The sequence below is a fragment of the Clinocottus analis genome, unplaced genomic scaffold (assembly GCF_023055335.1).
Source record: "Clinocottus analis isolate CAN_PGR_092001 unplaced genomic scaffold, fCliAna1.0.p SCAF_2, whole genome shotgun sequence".
NCBI classification, from domain to species: domain Eukaryota; kingdom Metazoa; phylum Chordata; class Actinopteri; order Perciformes; family Cottidae; genus Clinocottus; species Clinocottus analis.
The window spans coordinates 17,907,156-17,927,057 of record NW_027175931.1 but is presented as its reverse complement, the minus strand read 5'-3'; the positions used below and the strand labels follow the sequence as shown (position 1 = coordinate 17,927,057).

Genomic DNA, 19,902 nt, shown 5'->3' with positions numbered 1-19,902 from the left:
ACAAACCCAGAGACAGGATCAGGCCAATGAAGAGAGCTGAGATCTCCATGCTCAACTGTCCTCTTGTGGGCATTCTATGTATTTACTGGTTTATATAGATTTGGGACTGAATCTTCCCTCCTACTGTACGTCATCATACAGTACGTCAGAGAGAGGATGCTCTTACCCTCTGGTATTGATTAACTCTTGTACAAGTATTTTTTGTGAGCTCTGTGTACATTATAATATGCACCAAGTGCACATGTCTCTTTTCTCTTCTTTTCAAGTTACCATTGTAAACCTTAATATCTTCTAAATTAAGTCATATACCTTTTAAATGTCTAACAAATGTCCAACACTAATGAATTGTTTGTTTGGTTATATTGCATATTAAATAATGCCAACACAGAAATATGAATAAAAAAGCACTGAGTCAATTTAAAAAACAAACATTATACTGGTAGTTTCCCTTTTATATTTTTAGTACTTACTCAAAATTACATTAAAATTAATATATTTAATATTAAAAAAATTAAAATGTAAATATTTGGTGAAACAAGATGATGACTGACATCATGAACTATATACTAAATATTGCTGTTGGAGCGATAATATAGTTTTTTTGTCTTTATTATATCCTTACTGAAAACACAGAGTACATACATGCAGTTCTGACATTGAACACAGATTGGAGCACTAACTCATGAAATGCACACAGAGCTACAGGTGATGAGAATCAGGTGTGTTGAACAGTTCTGTAATTAAGTTACGTGTTAGAGACAGAGCATGGCTGGCGTGCTTAGATTGTGAATATAATGAATTAAAACAGATATTTAATAAGCAAAATGCTGCTATTAACATTTTGCCCGTGAGCATAAATGTCAAACTACCAACCAAACATTGGTTTATTTTTAGCCAATAGCACACATGTGAAACTTTTTTTTTTCTTTGTCGATGGTTCAGGTATTTGTATTGCCTTCTTAGTTTTCTCCATGCTTTATGTTTTAAGATTGACTTTTGTTCATTAAATGTTTCTTAGTGTTTTTCTCTGGCTTAAACAATATGATGAAACACTTTGGAGCAAATATACACAATATGAGTCCAAAACTAGAGGCAAGAATGGCAAATATCTCCACAGCCACAGTAAATTTCCCAGGAGAACTGACATATGCTGGGATGAAGGTGATCCAGACTGCACAGAATATCAGCATGCTGAAGGTGATGAGCTTGGCTTCATTAAAATTATCAGGTAGTTTCCGGGCTAGGGCCGCTAACACAAAGCAAAAGACAGCCAGCAGGCCGATGTACCCGAGCACAGCCCAGAACCCAATAGATGAGCCTAATGCACACTCCAGGATGATTCTCTCCTTGTATGTGGTGAGGTTTTTTCTTGGAAAAGGAGGACTAAGAACCAACCAAAGAGTACATATTATAACTTGAATGAAGGTGAATGACACTACAGTCATCTTTTGCTGTGGAGGACTAAACCATTTCATAACATTACGACCTGGGAGTGTGGCTTTGAATGCCATTAACACAACTATTGTTTTTCCAAGAACACAAGAGATACAGAGGACGAAGGTGATCCCAAACGCTGTGTGGCGCAGCATGCAGGACCACTCAGAGGGTTCTCCAATGAAAGTCAATGAGCATAAGAAACAGAGAGTCAGAGAGAAGAGCAGCAGGAAGCTCAGCTCAGAGTTGTTGGCTCTGACAATCGGGGATGTTCTGTGACGGTGAAACACAGCCGCTGTTATGATGGCAAGACAGGCACCAGCAACTGAGAATGCAGCCAGGATGATTCCTAGGGCCTCGTTGAAGGAAAGAAACTCTACAGGCTTGGGGAGACAAGTGTCTCTCTTTGAATTCGGCCAAAATTCCTTGGGGCAAGGGAAACAATCAGGGGAATCTGAAAATAAAGAAAAAGAGGGCTTTTAGCAGTCATGCTCAATATTTGATGTTGTGCAGTAGATATGCATTCAGAGAAACAATACCTGTAGCGTTGCTAATCTCTCCTTCAGGACACGGTATACAATCATAACAGCAGATGGGTTTTCCTTTCTGCAACACCTTACGAGTTCCTGCAGGACAGCTGTCAGAGCACACTGACACAGGCACCTGGCACATAGATACAAACAAAGTCACACATATTCAGATGTGTTCCAAAGCTCTGAGGATTAAAGAGTATTTTCAAGTCTGTCTAAAAACATAACTTACATGTTAAAATAAGTATGTGTTTTTATCAATGCAACTGCTGGAGGAAAAACTTCACAGTTGTGTAATAAATTAGTTCTAATGTTCAGCAAAATGAGGCATCAGCAGTCTGGATTGGACAAAGCAATTAGGTATCTTCCAAAGAGTAATTTTGTTCAACAACCTGTTTTTTGTTACTTTACCCAGCAACAATTCTCCAGCAAAGATGAATTTTTGTTGAAACCATTAAGGGGGATTTCAGACTGAAAATGCTGTAACATTAGAACAGAAATATTTCCAGTATGTGTCCCTTTTATTGTACTTATTTATATTAATATTTTATTGTAAATATTGTGTATTTAAAATAAGAATGTGTTATAATATACATTTTGGGCTCTGTGTAGTTTTTTTCAATGTGTGACCCATGATTCATTACATTGAAATCATATTGGGGACGGATATCTTTACTGCCGTTATTTACAGGGGTAACAATTGCAGTGACCCAAAAAACGTGTTCACATATAACATTTCGTAAAATTTTAGTTTAAATTGAAATATATAATACATTTTGCTCCCTACTTGTGTGCTACCCTCCACCCAGGTGAGGTCCCTGTTGATGTGGAGTTCCTGGCCCACCGGCAGTGATGCATCGTAGTGCCCTACTGCCACCAACTCAATGCTGCCACTCTCAGTTTTTTGCCAGTTAACCAGCTCGTATGTGGCCACAGGATCCCCGTTGGCATCAAATGACACATCATAACCATTTTGGGAAAACTTAACTTTCTTCAACTGAGTGAGAACCTGTGAGGATGAAGTAGTGGAAGACGCAGTGGGAAAAAATTAGACAATGTTTTTAAAATGTAAATTGAGGTAGATGGAGAGGGGGGGAGGAAAGAAACAATTTATAACAAAATTTAAATTGTATTGAGTAAAATGCAGAGTATAGCAACAAAAAAAATGGACATTAGTGTTTTGACAATTGTTTTGACTGACCTGTTTGGACTCTATGCTGGTGAGTTTATCACACTGGGTGATAGCATATGATTCCTGACACACTGCATTATGAATGGCATGTGCTATTGCATAAACAGCCTTGTACACCATGTTAGTGATTCTGAGCTGAGATGTGTCAGTGTACGGGCTCTGGATCATCTCTATGTCTTCACTTCCATCACACACATTCTTGTCTGTGACTGCTGCTAAAAACACACAAAGACACAGGAAGGTTTGTTTTTGCCTTAACAATTATATAATTATTTCTCATGCATAATGTTCTCTTTTAGTTTTATTCTGAAAACCTCGCTTAGGGCCTCTTGTATAGAGCGTATTCACCCATGTGACCACACCGAGCTTTGGCGGCCATATTGGGGTCCATGCACAGCATTGTTTTGCTGTGTTTTATGCCGCTCTTCTTAAGAAATGGCCATTATATCCTGAAGGAGACACAATTTCAGTTCAAAATGGCGTATGTTGTGATTATTGTACTGTGCCTTATTGTTAGATGTGGGACTAATATTTCAGAATATGGGTTTATCAGCTCAACAAGACAGACTTGTACTTCAACTTGTCCAGCTTCTCAATTATGCATCTAACTTACTTCGGTTTCACTCGTGAATAAGCGTTAGGACTGTTCTCATGTGTTTCTGTTAATTCATCGGGTTGTGGGCACGTTTCCATTGACATGCTCTCATCAATAATCTCCTTTAGCTTTTTCGCTGGGTGAAAATCAATGTCCTTCACTTGCGCAAAGGGAACTGTGGATGGAAACTTGAGAGAAAGCCATGAAATGGCAACTCTGTCGGGCGACGTCTGCCTTTACTCTGTGATTCATTTCAAGGTAAAATAAAACACTGGCGACATGGGAACAGCACTCAGCACGACAGCCAAACAGTCACTGCTGGTCCCCCCTGAATGAGCACTGGAAGCGGCTTCATCCAGACACTTGTCCTGGAGCCGGAGACAGCTGTGTGAGGCTACGGAGAATAGTATGAACCCAGACACGGGGCGCTCGATGGTTCCGACATTTGTTTCATTTGTGATATTTACACAACAAGCATAACGCAGAAATATTTGTTAATGTCTCATGGTCGATAGCGGAAATGAAAACTGTTTTACAGAAATGTGACCAGGCTATGTGATGATGGTAACTCGGGGTAACGGGACTCAAGCCGCGCTGGCTTTCCACCGCAACTGGTTGCGAAAAAGCGAAAAACGAGTTAACCACATAACGTGTCAAGCGAGTAAAAATCCATTGCAAAATCCATTGCCTCACACTAGCAGTAGGCTAACTAGGTGGACCCCATGATGGCGCGATTGGGATGATGACGTCACGTGAATACGCTCTAAAGAGAGAGAGAGAGAGAGAGAGAGAAATAGAAATATATTATTCTAATTTACTTATACAACTTTTTTTTATTACACTTTAAATCACTTTTTTTGTTTCTTAATCTGTTTTTTCATAGCCCTACGGTTTTACCTTTTTTTTTAACCTTTTGTATATCAGTTCAAAAAGTATTTTTCTTGAATTGGGTACTGACTTGACCTGTTTAAATGTTAAACTAATAAATGATCTATTAATGCAAGTCAATATAACAATTTATTTAGACCAACATACATATTTTGCCACATTAATGCAGGATTGGTGTGTATCGATATATAGAAACAAAGTCACATATTCAGATGTGCTTCAAAATTCTGAGGATTAAAGAATATGTTCAAGTTTTTTTTTGAGCTGGGCCAGTGAACTTGTTAAAAACGTGTTAACGCAGTAATCCTTTAACAGTGTTAATCATTTTATTATGTACGTGCGCACACGCTCCTGTAGCCTTACTGACAGGCAGTGCTGACAACTTGCAGACTTAAGGCCTAACGTCAAAGCACGTATTGTTATGCAGTTTCAGTCCTCAGCGAGCAGCAGGCGCTGCCACAAGCTGCTCCGCTTCCCAAAGCTCTCACAGGCAGTGACTTGGAGCCTATGCAGGCTCCAAGTCTTGATTGAAAATGAATCGTGCAAAGCTCCTGACCTTGCGGTCTGATACACTTTGGCAGAGCACTTTAAGTCAGTATCACTTCTGGATCTTAGCTCTTCTCTCAAATAGGAGAACTTTCCACACCTGAGGAGGCATGCTAATAAGAGGTTCAGTGCACTTGTTCAAGCCAACACAGGCTGAACTTTTCTCACTGAGTAAGGAAAACTGAACTTGACTGGAAAACATCCAAAGCACTCATTGCTTTTGTATGAAGTTAATCAATTGCTGGTCTTTAACATACATCTTTAAGGTAAGCAAAAAACTGAACATGGACAAAACAAGGAGTGGGTTGTCCCTCACAGAGACCTTTACTACTGAAAACACTGTTTATGTTGTTCCCTGATAAAATACAAATGTTTCTTCTAAAACCTGCTCAGAAAAAAGAAAATAAACTGATTCATATACTATATGTGTATGTATGTTAACTTGCTGTTGCTCCAGAGTGGCTGTTATATTGTTCTGAAAACATTACTTAAAAAAAAAAAAGCGTACAATACACTAGTTTTTCTGCATTGTTGAATTTGGCGCATAATGCAATTAATTGCAGAAAAATCATGAGATTAATCAGTTACATTTTTTAACTTTGCCCATCCCTGAATATTTAAATATATACTGGATCTGATACATCCTAAAACAAAGACCAGAGGAGGGCTAAGCTCAGGCTAAAGCTAACGCCGCACCATCTGTCTTTACCCAGCATCTTCCTTTCCAATGTGCGATCTTTGGCGAACAAAATAGATGAGCTGCAGCTGTGGATCATCACTCAGTAAAGGATTATGGACTGCAACATCATGATCTTCACAGAAAAATGGTTCATCAGCGGCGTCTCGGATAGCGCCATGGAGCTAGCGGGTCGCTACATGCTCAGAGCAGATAGATCTGCAGTCGACTCCGGTAAGACCAAAGGCGGGGGACTGTGCATTTACATCAACAAAGCTTGGTGCACGGACATTGCTGTAATTGAGAGTCACAGCTTTGACAACCTGAAACATCTGATGGTTGAGTGCAGACCTTTCTATCTGCTCAGAGAATTCACATCTGCTGCAGCATATATCCCCCCAAATGCTAATGCTGCGCTTGCAATGAAAGAACTGCATGATGCCATTAGTAAACTACAGACTAAACACCCAGAGGCAGCCTTTACTGTTGCGGGTGACTTCAATCACTCCAACCTAAAGTCTCTAATGCCCAAATTACATCTACATGTCTCCTGACCTACTCGAGGAGACATGACCCTGGACCATGTTTACACCAACGTGGCTGAGGCCAACAGCGCCATTCCCCTCCCCCACCTAGGACAGTCGGACCATCTCTCTTTGTTCCTACTCCCCAGGTACACACCACTCATCAAATGTCAGAAACCATCAGAGAAATTAGTCAAAGGGTGGCCAAAAGGAGCAGAGTCTACACTGCAGCACTCCAGTCTGTGAGTTTTAACTCACAGACTGGAGTATGTTTGCCATTCAGGCCACCCTGGACTACCACACAGACATTGACTCTTATGCATCCTCTCTTCTGTATTACCTCAGCACTAACACCAATAATGTCCCCTTCCTCAAAGACATTACAACATTCCCAAATCAGAAGCCGTGGATGAGCAGAGAGGTCCGCCTACTACTGAAGGCATGCGACACCGCCTTCAGATCAGGTGATATACAAGCCTACAGCTCATCCAGAGCCAACCTGGAAAGGGGCGTCAAGAGGGCCAAGCAAAGCCACAAGCTAAGGACTAAAGAGTACTTTAACAACTCCGACCCCCAACGCATGTGTCAAGGCATCCAGGCCATTAGAGATTATTAACCCTCCAGCATTAAACACTATCATCCCCTCAAATCTAAATGCCAAACTAGTTGAGCTTGGCATTGACACCTCCCTCTGCAGCTGGATACTGGATTTCCTAACCAACAGACCCAAGTATGTTAGGTTAGGCAATCACACCTCCTCGACCATCACCCTGAACACTGGCTTTCCACAGGGCTGTGTACTGAGTCCTCTACTCTATTCCCTGTTTACCTACAACTGCATGCCTGTACATGGTTCCAACACCATCATCAAGTTTGCAGACGACACAACGATGGTGTGCCTCATCAACGACAACAACAACGATGAGTCGACCGACATGGAGGAGGTCCGGCACCTGGCTGCGTGGTGCGCCAACAACAACCTGACCCTGAACACCAGGAAAACCAAAGAACTCATCGTGGACTGCAGGAAGACAAAGTGCTACACACACTCCTGCATCTGTATCAATGAAACAGAGGTTGAGCATGTCCCCAGCTTAAGCTTCTTGGGTGTCCACATCTCAGAGGACCTCTCTTGGACCCTCAACAACTCAACCCTGGTCAAGAAGGCACATCAGAATCTGTTCTTCCTGAGGAAACTGAACAAGATCCATGTCTCCTCCGATACTGGTGAACTTCTACCGCTCGACTATCGAGAACACCCTGACAAACTGCATCACAGTTTGATCCGGCAACTGGTCTGTCTCAGGCCGGAAAGCTCTGCAGAGGGTGGTGAAAACCGCCCAACGCATCACCGGTACTCCACTCCCTGCCATTAACTCCATCCACCTCAAGCGTTTCCTGCAGAGAGCGCACCACATCGTCAGGGACCCCACTCACCCCAACCACGGACTGTTTACCTTCCTCCCCTCTGGGAGGCGCTACAGAAACCTCCGTTCCAGGACCAGCAGGCTCAGGAACAGTTTATTTCACTCAGCTGTCAACACCCTTAACTCTGCACCACGGTGACATCATTACACTGCAACTTAACTGCTAGTTTTGCTCTCTGGACAGATGCAAACTACATTTCGTTGCCACAGTACTTGTGCTATAAAGATGCATCTGAATCTACTAGTATAGCTATATTACGATAGTATATGTACTTATTTAGCGCTTTTCTAGTCTTCTGACCACTCAGAGCGCTTTAAAACTACATGACATCATTCACCCATTCACAACCATTCACACACTAATGGGAGGAGCCACCATGCAAGGTGCCACATTGGTATCGTCAACCATTCACACACATTCATACACCGTAGGCGCAGCTATGGGAGCAATTTTAGGGTTAAGTGTCTTGTTCAAAGACACATCGACATGGGCTAGCGGCGCCGGGATCACACCGCCAATCCTCTGATTGAAAGATGATCCCTGCTCACCACTGAGCCACAGTCGCCCTGCATGTAATGTATTTCACCTAATTTGGCCTAAATACTGTCTATATAGTGTGTGCTTGTGTTTAGCCCTTTAGTGTTGACATCTTCTCCAAGATTGCAGAGTGCCTCAACTTGACCTGAAAAATCTTTATTTCAAGTTAGATTATTCACAGAGACCTTATTTCCACTTCATGTCTTTGTTCAATACCAAAAGATTTCCCTTTAAATAGCTCGGAGATTGGCATGTTGATGCAGCTGTTTCTCCAGTCAGAGAGATTAACCCATCTAAGTGTTATGTTAAAGATCAGTCAAACTTTCTCACTTTTTCCCAGCCTGCAGTTGAATGCATCCTCCCAGAACTCAGTAAACACTGGAGTGGCAGCCACTTTAGAGGGAGAGAGATCCAGCAGGAAGTCTCTCAGACCTGGGATGACAGATCTCTCAATGCCAAATCCAACTGCTCCAGCACATAGATTGAACCTCAGCATGTCTGTGTCAGTTACCCAGGCCTCACTGCCGATCCACTGGCGAGGAGGAGAGGGCTTGAGCGATAGCTCTTCCAGCAGAATCCTCAAGTCTCCAGATATTATAAACGCCACAATCACCATAGCTGTTGACCTTGAGAGAAATAAAAGTGCATTGTATGAGTCAAATAATGCCATGTATTACAAAATAAATTGTGTATTTATATATGGAGATAATTTAAACAGTTTTTGGTCTCACTCAATTTGCCTCTAACGTGAGAAAATACTCTTCCATCTTATACTTTACAGAACATTATTAAGGACTTGTGTACATACGATCAGTGTGAACACAAGGAACAAAAGCACATAATTTGAGAATATAAAAACCTGCGGATAATATCGGCTACTCTCTGGATCCTGCTTCGTGGCTGGTACTTATTGAAAGATTCTGAATATTCCACACAGATTCCCTCTTTGTGTGCTGCGTCCAGGAAAGACGCCATGCCATTGTTTCCATAATCCGTATCCGATCGGATAGCACCTATCCAAGTCCAACCAAAGTGTTTGACCAGCTTTGCCAGCGCGTCAGCCTGGAACTGGTCACTTGGGATTGTTCTGAAGAAACTCGGGTACTGCTGCTTATCGGACAGGCATGCACAAGTGGCAAAGTAACTAACCTAAATGAACACAACAGTGTAATCATTGAACAGAAGGACACAAATTAGCACTGATGGTTAAACACATAGTTTCCAGAAACTCAAATATTTACTTGAGGAATGTTAAAGGGTCCGATGATGCGAGACATGCTGATGGATGGCGTGGACTCAGTCTCACCAACAATGGCCATCACCTTACCAGATTGTGAACAATTGTCGCCGGTGTAAAACATTGGGTCCAGGCCACTTGACAGCTGGAATGCCACCTGCACTGATACAGGCACAGAGGAACACGAGTCGTAGATCTGATAACCGAGTTTGATGCCCGGCAGCAACTCCGTGCTGTTGTTAATCTCCTCGATGGCGAAGATCATTGCACGTGAGTAGCGCAATTCACGGGTATCAATGCTGCAGACAGACACTTGTGTCACTGTTTAAACTATGGTCTACATCATAATGAGGGCAGGACATTCCACTCACTAATTTTAACAGAAATACATAATAGGAACAATTTCAAACCAAAATTCAAGACAGATATCAGTATAAAATGCACAGTATTCTTAATTCATGGATTAACAATAGTTGGATATTTTAAACCCTAATGTTAGTTTTCATATTGTTTTCAGCTTACATAAAAATAGCTAAAATTCTCTTATATATTGTTAACATAATACTTGTATATTGTATCATGTTTTTTTTCATAACCAATCATTAATGCATTCAAACTATATAAACATCCTCTTCGCCTCATCTTCCACTTACTAACCTCCCTGAGCATCTCAGTGGATCAGGCATGGTGGTGTAGTTATGCTTCATCGCGTGCATGGAGTAATGAATGGAGAAACTACCACCAATAACATAGTCACCATCCATTGAGAAAGCAGGTAGACGAGTGGTACCCTGGAGCTTACATTTCACAGATGAGGCCTCAGTGCTCACCCCAACACCAGTCCTGTCCTCTGTGAGCTCATTCCTTTGTTTCACACCATCCACAGAACCATTCAAGGCAAGAGCTGAGTTCAGCTCACACAAACCCAGAGACAGGATCAGGCCAATGAAGAGAGCTGAGATCTCCATCCTCAACTGTCCTCTTGTGGGCATTCTATGTATTTACTGGTTTATATAGATTTTCTGACTGAATCTTCCCTCCTACTGTACGTCAGCTTACTGTACGTCAGAGAGAGGATGCTCTTACCCTCTGGTGTTGATTAACTCTTATACAAGTCTTTTTGTGAGCTTTGTGTACATTATAATATGCATCAAGTGCCCATGTGTCTTTTCTCTTCTTTTCAAGTTACCATTGTAAACCTTGATATCTTCTAAATTAAGTCATATACCTTTTAAATGTCTAACAAATGTCCAACATTAATAAATTGTTTGTTTGGTTATATTGCATAATAAATAATGCCAACACAGAAATGTGAATGAAGAAGCACTAAGTTAAGACAAAAAAATACATTATATTGTCAGTTTTCCTTTTATGTTTTCAGGCCGTGATGAAAGATTATTTTTTAAATAGGACAAGAAAAAATTAAAAGTACTTACATACAATTAGATTACATTTAATATAATATATAATGTAAAAAACTGAATATTTTGTGAAACAAGATGATGACTGAATGTGCACATCATGAACTATGTACTAAATGTTGCTGTTGGAGCCATAATATAGTTTTTTTTGTCTTTATTATATCCTCACTGAAAACACAGAGTACATACATGCAGTTCTGACATTGAACACAGATTGGAGCACTAACTCATGAAATGCACGCAGAGCTACAGGTGATGAGAATCAGGTGTGTTGAACAGTTCTTTAATTACGTTACGTGTTGGAGGGAGAGCATGGCTGGCGTGCTTAGATTGTGAATATAATGAATTAAAACAAATATTTAATAAGCAAAATGCTGCTATTTACATTTTGCCAGTGAGCATGAATGTCAAACTACCAACCAAACATTGGTTTATTTTTAGACAAGAGCACACATGTGAAATATGGTTTCCCTCTTTGCCCACTGTGGTTTCGGTGTTTCGGGTCTTTGTTTTCTTCAAACTATATGTTTTAAGATTGACTTTTGTTCATTACATTTTTCTTGGTGTTTTTCTCTGGCTTAAACAATATGATGAAACACTTTGGAGCAAATATACACAATATGAGTCCAAAACTGGAGGCAAGAATGGCAAATATCTCCACAGCCACAGTAAATTTCCCAGGAGAACTGACATATGCTGGGATGAAGGTGACCCAGACTGCACAGAATATCAGCATGCTGAAGGTGATGAGCTTGGCTTCATTAAAATTATCAGGTAGTTTCCGGGCTAGGACCGCCAACATAAAGCAAAAGACAGCCAGCAGGCCGATGTACCCGAGCACAGCCCAGAACCCAATAGATGAGCCTAATGCACACTCCAGGATGATTCTCTCCTTGTATGTGGTGAGGTTTTTCATTGGAAAAGGAGGACTAAGAACCAACCAAAGAGTACATATTATAACTTGAATGAAGGTGAAAGACACTACAGTCATCCTTTGCTGTGGAGGACCAAACCATTTCATAACATTACGACCTGGGAGAGTGGCTTTAAATGCCATTAACACAACTATTGTTTTTCCAAGAACACAAGAGATACAGAGGACGAAGGTGATCCCAAATGCTGTGTGGCGCAGCATGCAGGACCACTCAGAGGGTTTTCCAATGAAAGTCAATGGGCATAAGAAACAGAGAGTCAGAGAGAAGAGCAGCAGGAAGCTCAGCTCAGAGTTGTTGGCTCTGACAATCGGGGATGTTCTGTGACGGTGAAACACAGCCGCTGTTATGATGGCAAGACAGGCACCACCAACTGAGAATGCAGCCAGGGTGATTCCTAGGGCCTCGTTGAAGGAAAGAAACTCTACAGGCTTGGGGAGACAAGTGTCTCTCTTTGCATTCGGCCAAAATTCCTTGGGGCAAGGGAAACAATCAGGGGAATCTGAAATAATACAATAAAAGAGGTATTTTAGAAGTCATGCTCAATATTTGATGTTGTGCAGTAGATATGCATTCAGAGAAACAATACCTGTTGCGTTGCTAATCTCTCCTTCAGGACACGGTATACAATCATAACAGCAGATGGGTTTTCCTTTCTGCAGCACCTTACGAGTTCCTGCAGGACAGCTGTCAGAGCACACTGACACAGGCACCTGGCACATAGATACAAACAAAGTCAAACATATTTAGATGTGCTTCAAAGCTCTGAGGATTAAAGAATATGTTTAAGTTATTTTCAAGTCTGTCTAATAACATAACTCTCATGTTAAAATAAGTATGTGTGATTAGTCAATGCAAATACTGGTGAAAAAAATCTACAGTTGTGTAAAAAAATAGTTCTTATGTTTAGCAAAATGAGGCCTCAGCAGTCTGGATTGGACAAAGCAAGCAGTTGTCTTCCAAAGAGTATTTTTCTTCGACAACCTGTTTTTTGTTACCTTTCCCAGTAAAAATTTTCCAGCAAAGATTCATTTTTGTTGAAACCATTAAGTGAGATTTCAGACTGAAAATGCTGTAACATTAGAACAGAAATATTCTCAGTATGTGTCCCTGTTATTGAACTGGAGGAACCGATCCAAAGACACATATCACCAAATTTGAAATTAGAATGTGTTATAATATACACTTTGGGCTCTGTGTAGTTATTTCAATGTGTGACCCATGATTCATTACATTGAAATCAGATTCTGGGCAGATATCTTTACTGCCTTTATTTACATGGGTAATAATTGCAGTGATCAAGAAAATGTGTTCACATGTAACGTTTAATATAATTTAAGTTTAACTTGTTTAAATTAAAATATGCAATACATTTTGCTCCTTACTTCTGTACCACCCTCCACCCAGGTGAGGTTCCTGTCTATACGGAGTTCCTGGCCCACCGGCAGTGATGCATCGTAGTGCCCTACTGCCACCAACTCAATGCTGCCACTCTCAGTTTTTTGCCAGTTAACCAGCTCGTATGTGGCCACAGGATCCCCGTTGGCATCAAATGACACATCATAACCATTTTGGGAAAACTTAACTTTCTTCAGCTGCGTGAGAACCTGCAAGGATGAAGTAGTGGAAGAGGGAGAGGGGAAGGAAAGAAACAATGTATCATAACATTTATATTTTCATTGGTGTTATAACATTGGTTTTGACTGACCTGTTTGGACTCTATGCTGGTGAGTTTATCACACTGGGTGATAGCATACGATTCCTGACACACTGCATTATGAATGGCATGTGCTATTGCATAAACAGCCTTGTACACCATGTTAGTGATCCTGAGCTGAGATGTGTCAGTGTACGGGCTCTGGATCGTCTCTATGTCTTCACTTCCATCACACACATTCTTGTCTGTGACTGCTGCTAAAAACACACAAAGAGACACAGGCAGGTGTTTTTAGCCTTGACAATTATAGTTTCTCTTTTTTCAAACCTAGTTTAGAGCCTTTTGTAGAAAGAGAGAGAGAGAGAGAGAGAGAGAGAGAGAGAGGGCGAGATAGATTATTCTAATTAACTTATAAAACTTTCTTTCCATTACAATTCAAATCACATTTTTGCTTCTTAGTCAGTTTTTTTCTTGGCTTTACGGTTTTACTTTTTTTTTTTTTTTTAACCTTTTGTATATATGTTAAAAAAAAGTATTTTTCTTGAATTGGATACTGACTTAACCTGTTTAAATGTCAAACTAATGAATGATCTATTATTTTTTTAGACCAACATACATATTTTGCCACATTAATGCAGGATTGTTGTGTATCCATATATTCAAACAAAGTCACATATTCAGATGTGCTTCAAAATTCTGAGGATTAAAGAATATTTTCAAGTTTTTTTAGGGCTGGGCCAGTTAACTTGTTAAAAACGTGTTAACGCAGTAATCCTTACTGAACACACTGTTTATGTTGTTCTCTGTTGAAATACAAATGTTTCTTTTGGTACCTGCTCAGAAAAAAAAAAGAAAACTGAGACATGTATTATACGTGTATGTATGCATATTTACTTGCTGTTGCTCTAGAGTGTCTGTTATATTGTTCTGATAACATTACTTTTAAATAAAAGCCTGCAATACACTATTTTTTACTGCATTGTTGAATTTGGCGCATAATGCAATTAATTGCAAAAAAATCATGAGATTAATCAGTTACATTTTTTAACTTTGCCCATCCCTAATATTTAAACATATACTGGATCTGATACATCCTAAAAAAAAAAAAAACCTTGACAAGATGGCGTGCACAACGTGAGGCTTTGTGTCTCTCTGGACTTGCAAAACAGTAGTTATCTGCCTATTTGTCTTAATCCTATTCAAATAGTAAAGTCATGCAAACACCTTCTACAGCTGACAACAACTTCTAGACATCCATTCCCAAAACTTAGTCCACTATATCGGGCCCGCAGGCGGCGCTGAGATCGTAAACAAAGGCGGGGTGCAAGAGGAGGGCTAAGGGCTAAGCTAAAGCCTAGTTCATGCTTCTGCGTCACGTTGACGCCGTACCTACGCCGTCGACGTGACGCCTCGTTGAGCATTCAAAGTTCTGCGTCAAGGGACCGCGGTGCTCTGCAATTCACGGCCATGCCACCAGGTGCGTGTGGCTGTGTGGTTCCAGGGATTTTAGAGTCGGAGCTCATCAAAATTGAAGAGCAAATGCTTATATTGCAAATGTTGAAGCGTAGGCGACAGAGAAGACGTTTGTGGAGGTGGTCTGTACGACCACTAAAAAAAAAGCAACTGCCGGAAGTTATGTCGACGCGACACGTAGTTAGGATTTTGGGGAGGTGCACGTCAGGCTACGGCGTAGTGGTCTGCGTCGACAGCGCAGCAACGGCGTAGGTATGCCGTTGACCTGACGCAGAAGCATAAACTAGGCTTAAGGCTAAGGCTAACGCCGCATCGGCTGTCTTTACCTAGCATCTTCCTTGCCAATATGCGATCTCTGGCAAACAAAATGGATGAGCTGCAGCTGTGGATTATCACTCAGTAAAGGATTATGGACTGCAACATAATGATCTTCACGAAAACATGGCTCAACAGCGGCGTCTCGGATAGCGCCATTGAGCTAGCGGAGCGCTACCAATAACCAAAGGCGGGGGACTGTGCATTTATATCAACAAAGCTTGGTGCACGGCCATTGCTTTAATCTAGAGTCACAGCTTTGACAACCTGAAACATCTGATGGTTAAGTGCAGACCTTTCTATCTTCCCAGAGAATTCACATCTGCTGTTGTGATTTCAGTAAATATAACCTGCATGCTAAGGCTGCGCTTGCAATGAAAGAACTGCATGCTGCCATTAGTAAACTACAGACTAAACACCCAAAGGCAGCCTTTATTGATGCAGATGACTTCAATTACTCCAACCTGATGTCTGTACTGCCCAAATTTCATCTACATGTCTCCTGCCCCACTAGAGGAGACAAGACCCTGGACCATGTTTACACCAACATGGCTGAGGCCAACAGCGCCATTCCCCTCGCCCACCTGGGACAGTCGGACCATCTCTCTTTGTTCCTACCCCCCAGGTACCTCCCTCATCAAATGTCAGAAACCATCAGAGAAATTAGTCAAAGGGTGGCCAAAAGGAGCAGAGTCTACACTGCAGCACTGGTTTCAACTCACAGACTAGAGTATGTTTGCCATTCAGGCCACCCTGGACTACAACACAGACATTGACTCTTATGCATCCTCCGTTCTGTATTACATCAGCACTAACACCAATAATGTCACCTTCCTCAAAGACATTACAACATTCCCAAATCAGAAGCCGTGGATGAGCAGAGAGGTCCGCCTACTACTGAAGGCATGCGACACTGCCTTCAGATCAGGTGATGTACAAGCCTACAGCTCATCCAGAGCCAACCTGGAGAGGGGCGTCAAGAGGGCCAAGCACAGCCACAAGCTCAGGACTAAAGAGTACTTTAACAACTCCGACCCCCAACGCATGTGTCAAGGCATCCAGGCCATTACAGAGTATTAACCCCTTCAGCATTTGACACTATCATCCCCTCAAAACTAAATGCCAAACTAGGTGAGCTTGGCATTGACACCTCCCTCTGCAGCTGGATACTGGATTTCCTAACCAACAGACTCCAGTATGTTAGGTTAGGCAATCACACCTCCTTGACCCTCACCCTGAACACTGGCTTTCCACAGGGCTGTGTACTGAGTCCTCTCCTCTATTTCGTGTTCACCTACAACTGCATGCCTGTACATGGTTCCAACACCATCATCAAGTTTGCAGACGACACAACGATGGTGGGCCTCATCAACAACAACGATAAGTCGACCGACAGGGAGGAGGTCCGGCACCTGGCTGCGTGGTGCGCCAACAACAACCTGACCCTTCACATGTCTCCTCTGATACTGGTGAACTTTTACCGCTCCACCATCAAGAGCATCCTGACAAACTGCATCACAGTTTGGTATGGCAACTGGTCTGCCTCAGGCCGGAAAGCTCTGCAGAGGGTGGTGAAAACCGCCCAACGCATCACCGGTGCTCCACTCCCTGCCATTAACTCCATCCACCTCAAGCGTTACCTGCAGAGAGCGCACCACATCGTCATGGACCCCACTCACCCCAACCATGGACTGTTTGCCCTCCTCGCCTCTTGGAGGCGCTATAGAAACCTCCGTTCCAGAACCTGCAGGCTCAGGAACAGTTTCCTTCACTCAGTTGTCAACACCCTTAACTCTGCACCACGGTGACATCATTACACTGCACTGCACCTTAACTGCTTCTTTTGCACTCCGGACAGATGCAAACTCCATTTCATTGCCACAGTACTTGTGCTATGTGCAATAACAATAAAGATGAATCTGATCTGAATCTACTAGTAAGTACAATTTGTTGTAATGTAAATGGACGTGTACTTGTATAGCGCTTTTCTAGTCTTCCGACCACTCAAAGCGCTTTAACACTACATGACAACATTCACACACTGATGGGAGGAGCCACCATGCAAGGTGCCACATCAGTATCGTCAACCATTCATACACATTCATACACCGTAGGCGCAGCTACGGGAGCAATTTTAGGGTTAAGTGTCTTGTTCAAAGACACATCGACATGGGCTAGCGGTCGCCCTGCATGCAATGTATTTCATCCAAGGGGCCTAAATACTGTCTATATAGTGTGTGCTTGTGTTTAGGGCTTTAGTGTTGACATCTTCTCCAAGATAGCAGAGTGCCTCAACTTGACCTGAGAAATCTTTATTTCAAGTTAGATTATTGACAGAGACCTTACTTCCACTACATGTCTTTGTTTAATAACAAAAGATTTTTCTTTAAATCACTTGGAGATTGGCATGTTGATGCAGCTGCTTCTCCAGTCAGGGAGAGATTAACCCATCTAAGTGTTATGTTAAAGATCAGCCAAACCTTCTCACTTTTTCCCAGCCTGCAGTTGAATGCATCCTCCCAAAACTCAGTAAACACTGGAGAGGCAGCCACTTTAGCGGGAGAGAGATCCAGCAGGAAGTCTCTCAGACCTGGGATGACAGATCGCTCAATGCCAAATCCAACTGCTCCAGCACATACACTGAACCTCAGCATGTCTGGGTTAGTTACCCAGCCCTCACTGCCGATCCACTGACGAGGAGGAGAGGGCTTGAGCGACAGCTCTTCCAGCAGAATCATCAAGTCTCCAGGGGATATAAACGCAACAATAACAATAGCTGTTGACCTGGAGAGAAATAATAGTGCATTGTATGAGTCAAATAATGACATATATTACAAAATAAATTGTGTATTTATATATGGAGATAATTTAAACACTTTTTGGTCTCACTCAATTTGCCTCTAATGTAAGAAAATACTCTTCTATCTTATACTTTACAGAACAATGTTATAGACTTGTGTACATACGTTTAGTGTGAACACAAGGAACAAAAGCAAATAATTAGAGAATATAAAAACCTGCGGATAACGTCGGCTACTCTCTGGATCCTGCTTCGTGGGTGGGTCCAATAGAAAGATTCTGAATATTCCACACAGATCCCCTCTTTGTGTGCTGCGTCCAGGAAAGACGCCATGCCATTGTTTCCATAATCTGAATCCGACCGGATAGCACCTATCCAAGTCCAACCAAAGTGTTTTACCAGCTTTGCCAGCGCGTCAGCCTGGAACTGGTCACTTGGGATTGTTCTGAAGAAACTCGGGTACTGCTGCTTATCGGACAGGCATGCACAAGTGGCAAAGTAACTAACCTAAATGAATACAACAGTGTAATTATTGAAGAGGATAGACATAAAATACCATTGATGTGTTAAACCCTTTGGTTTCAGAAACTCAAAATATTTACTTGAGGAATGTTAAAGGGTCCGATGATACGAGACATGCTGATGGATGGCGTGGACTCAGTCTCACCAACAACAGCCATCACCTTACCAGATTGTGAACAATTGTCGCCGGTGTAAAACATTGGGTCCAGGCCGCTTGACAGCTGGAATGCCACCTGCACTGATACAGGCACAGAGGAACACGAGTCGTAGATCTGATAACCGAGTTTGATCCCTGGCAGCAGCTCCGTGCTGTTGTTAATCTCCTCGATGGCGAAGATCATTGCACGTGAGAAGCGCAGTTCACGGGTATCAATGCTGCACAAAGACACTTGTGTCACTGTTTAAAATATGGTCAACATAGTGATGAGGACAGGACATTCCACTAATTTTAACAGAAATACATAATAGGAACAATTTCAAACCAAAATTCAAGACAGATATCAGAACAAAATGCACAATAATCTTAATTCATGGATTAACAATAGTTGGATATTTTAGTTTTTTTAGTTTCATATTGTTTTCAGCTGACATGAAAATAGCTAAAATTCTCTCATACATTTTTAACATAATGCTTGCATATTATATCATGTTTTTTCATAATCAATCATTAATGCATTTAAACTATATAAACATCCACTTTGCCCCAACATCTTCCTCTTACTAACCTCCCTGAGCATCTTAGTGGATCAGGCATGGTGGTGTAGTTATGCTTCATCGCGTGCATGGAGTAATGAATGGAGAAACTACCACCAATAACATAGTCACCATCCATTGAGAAAGCAGGTAGACGAGTGGTACCCTGGAGCTTACATTTCACAGATGAGGCCTCAGTGCTCACCCCAACACCAGTCCTGTCCTCTGTGAGCTCATTCCTTTGTTTCACACCATCCACAGAACCATTCAAGGCAAGAGCTGAGTTCAGCTCACACAAACCCAGAGACAGGATCAGGCCAATGAAGAGAGCTGAGATCTCCATCCTCAACTGTCCTCTTGTGGGCATTCTGTGTATTTACTGGTCTATATAGATTTTCTGACTGAAGCTTCCCTCCTACTGTACGTCAGCTTACTGTACGTCAGAGAGAGGATGCTCTTACCCTCTGGTGTTGATTAACTCTTATACAAGTCTTTTTGTGAG

At 41.8% G+C, this 19,902-nt stretch overlaps 2 protein-coding genes across 2 annotated transcripts; both read right to left on the bottom strand.

Moving 5' to 3' along the window:
* Nucleotides 1–983: 983 nt before the first annotated feature.
* LOC137790523 (extracellular calcium-sensing receptor-like) lies at nucleotides 984–10,273 on the bottom strand. Its single transcript, XM_068584845.1, has 8 exons — nucleotides 10,245–10,273; nucleotides 9,592–9,886; nucleotides 9,210–9,499; nucleotides 8,681–8,976; nucleotides 3,166–3,371; nucleotides 2,752–2,973; nucleotides 1,974–2,097; nucleotides 984–1,888 (listed from the first exon to the last, which is right to left on the bottom strand). Exons 1-8 carry the CDS (start codon nucleotides 10,271–10,273, stop codon nucleotides 984–986), a joined length of 2,367 nt encoding a protein of 788 aa, XP_068440946.1.
* A 1,264-nt stretch (nucleotides 10,274–11,537) lies between these two features.
* Nucleotides 11,538–19,461, bottom strand: LOC137790457 (extracellular calcium-sensing receptor-like). Its single transcript, XM_068584709.1, has 8 exons — nucleotides 19,433–19,461; nucleotides 18,788–19,082; nucleotides 18,403–18,692; nucleotides 17,874–18,169; nucleotides 13,649–13,854; nucleotides 13,326–13,547; nucleotides 12,530–12,653; nucleotides 11,538–12,442 (listed from the first exon to the last, which is right to left on the bottom strand). The coding sequence occupies exons 1-8, from the start codon at nucleotides 19,459–19,461 to the stop codon at nucleotides 11,538–11,540; spliced, it is 2,367 nt and encodes a 788-aa protein (XP_068440810.1).
* Nucleotides 19,462–19,902: the final 441 nt, after the last annotated feature.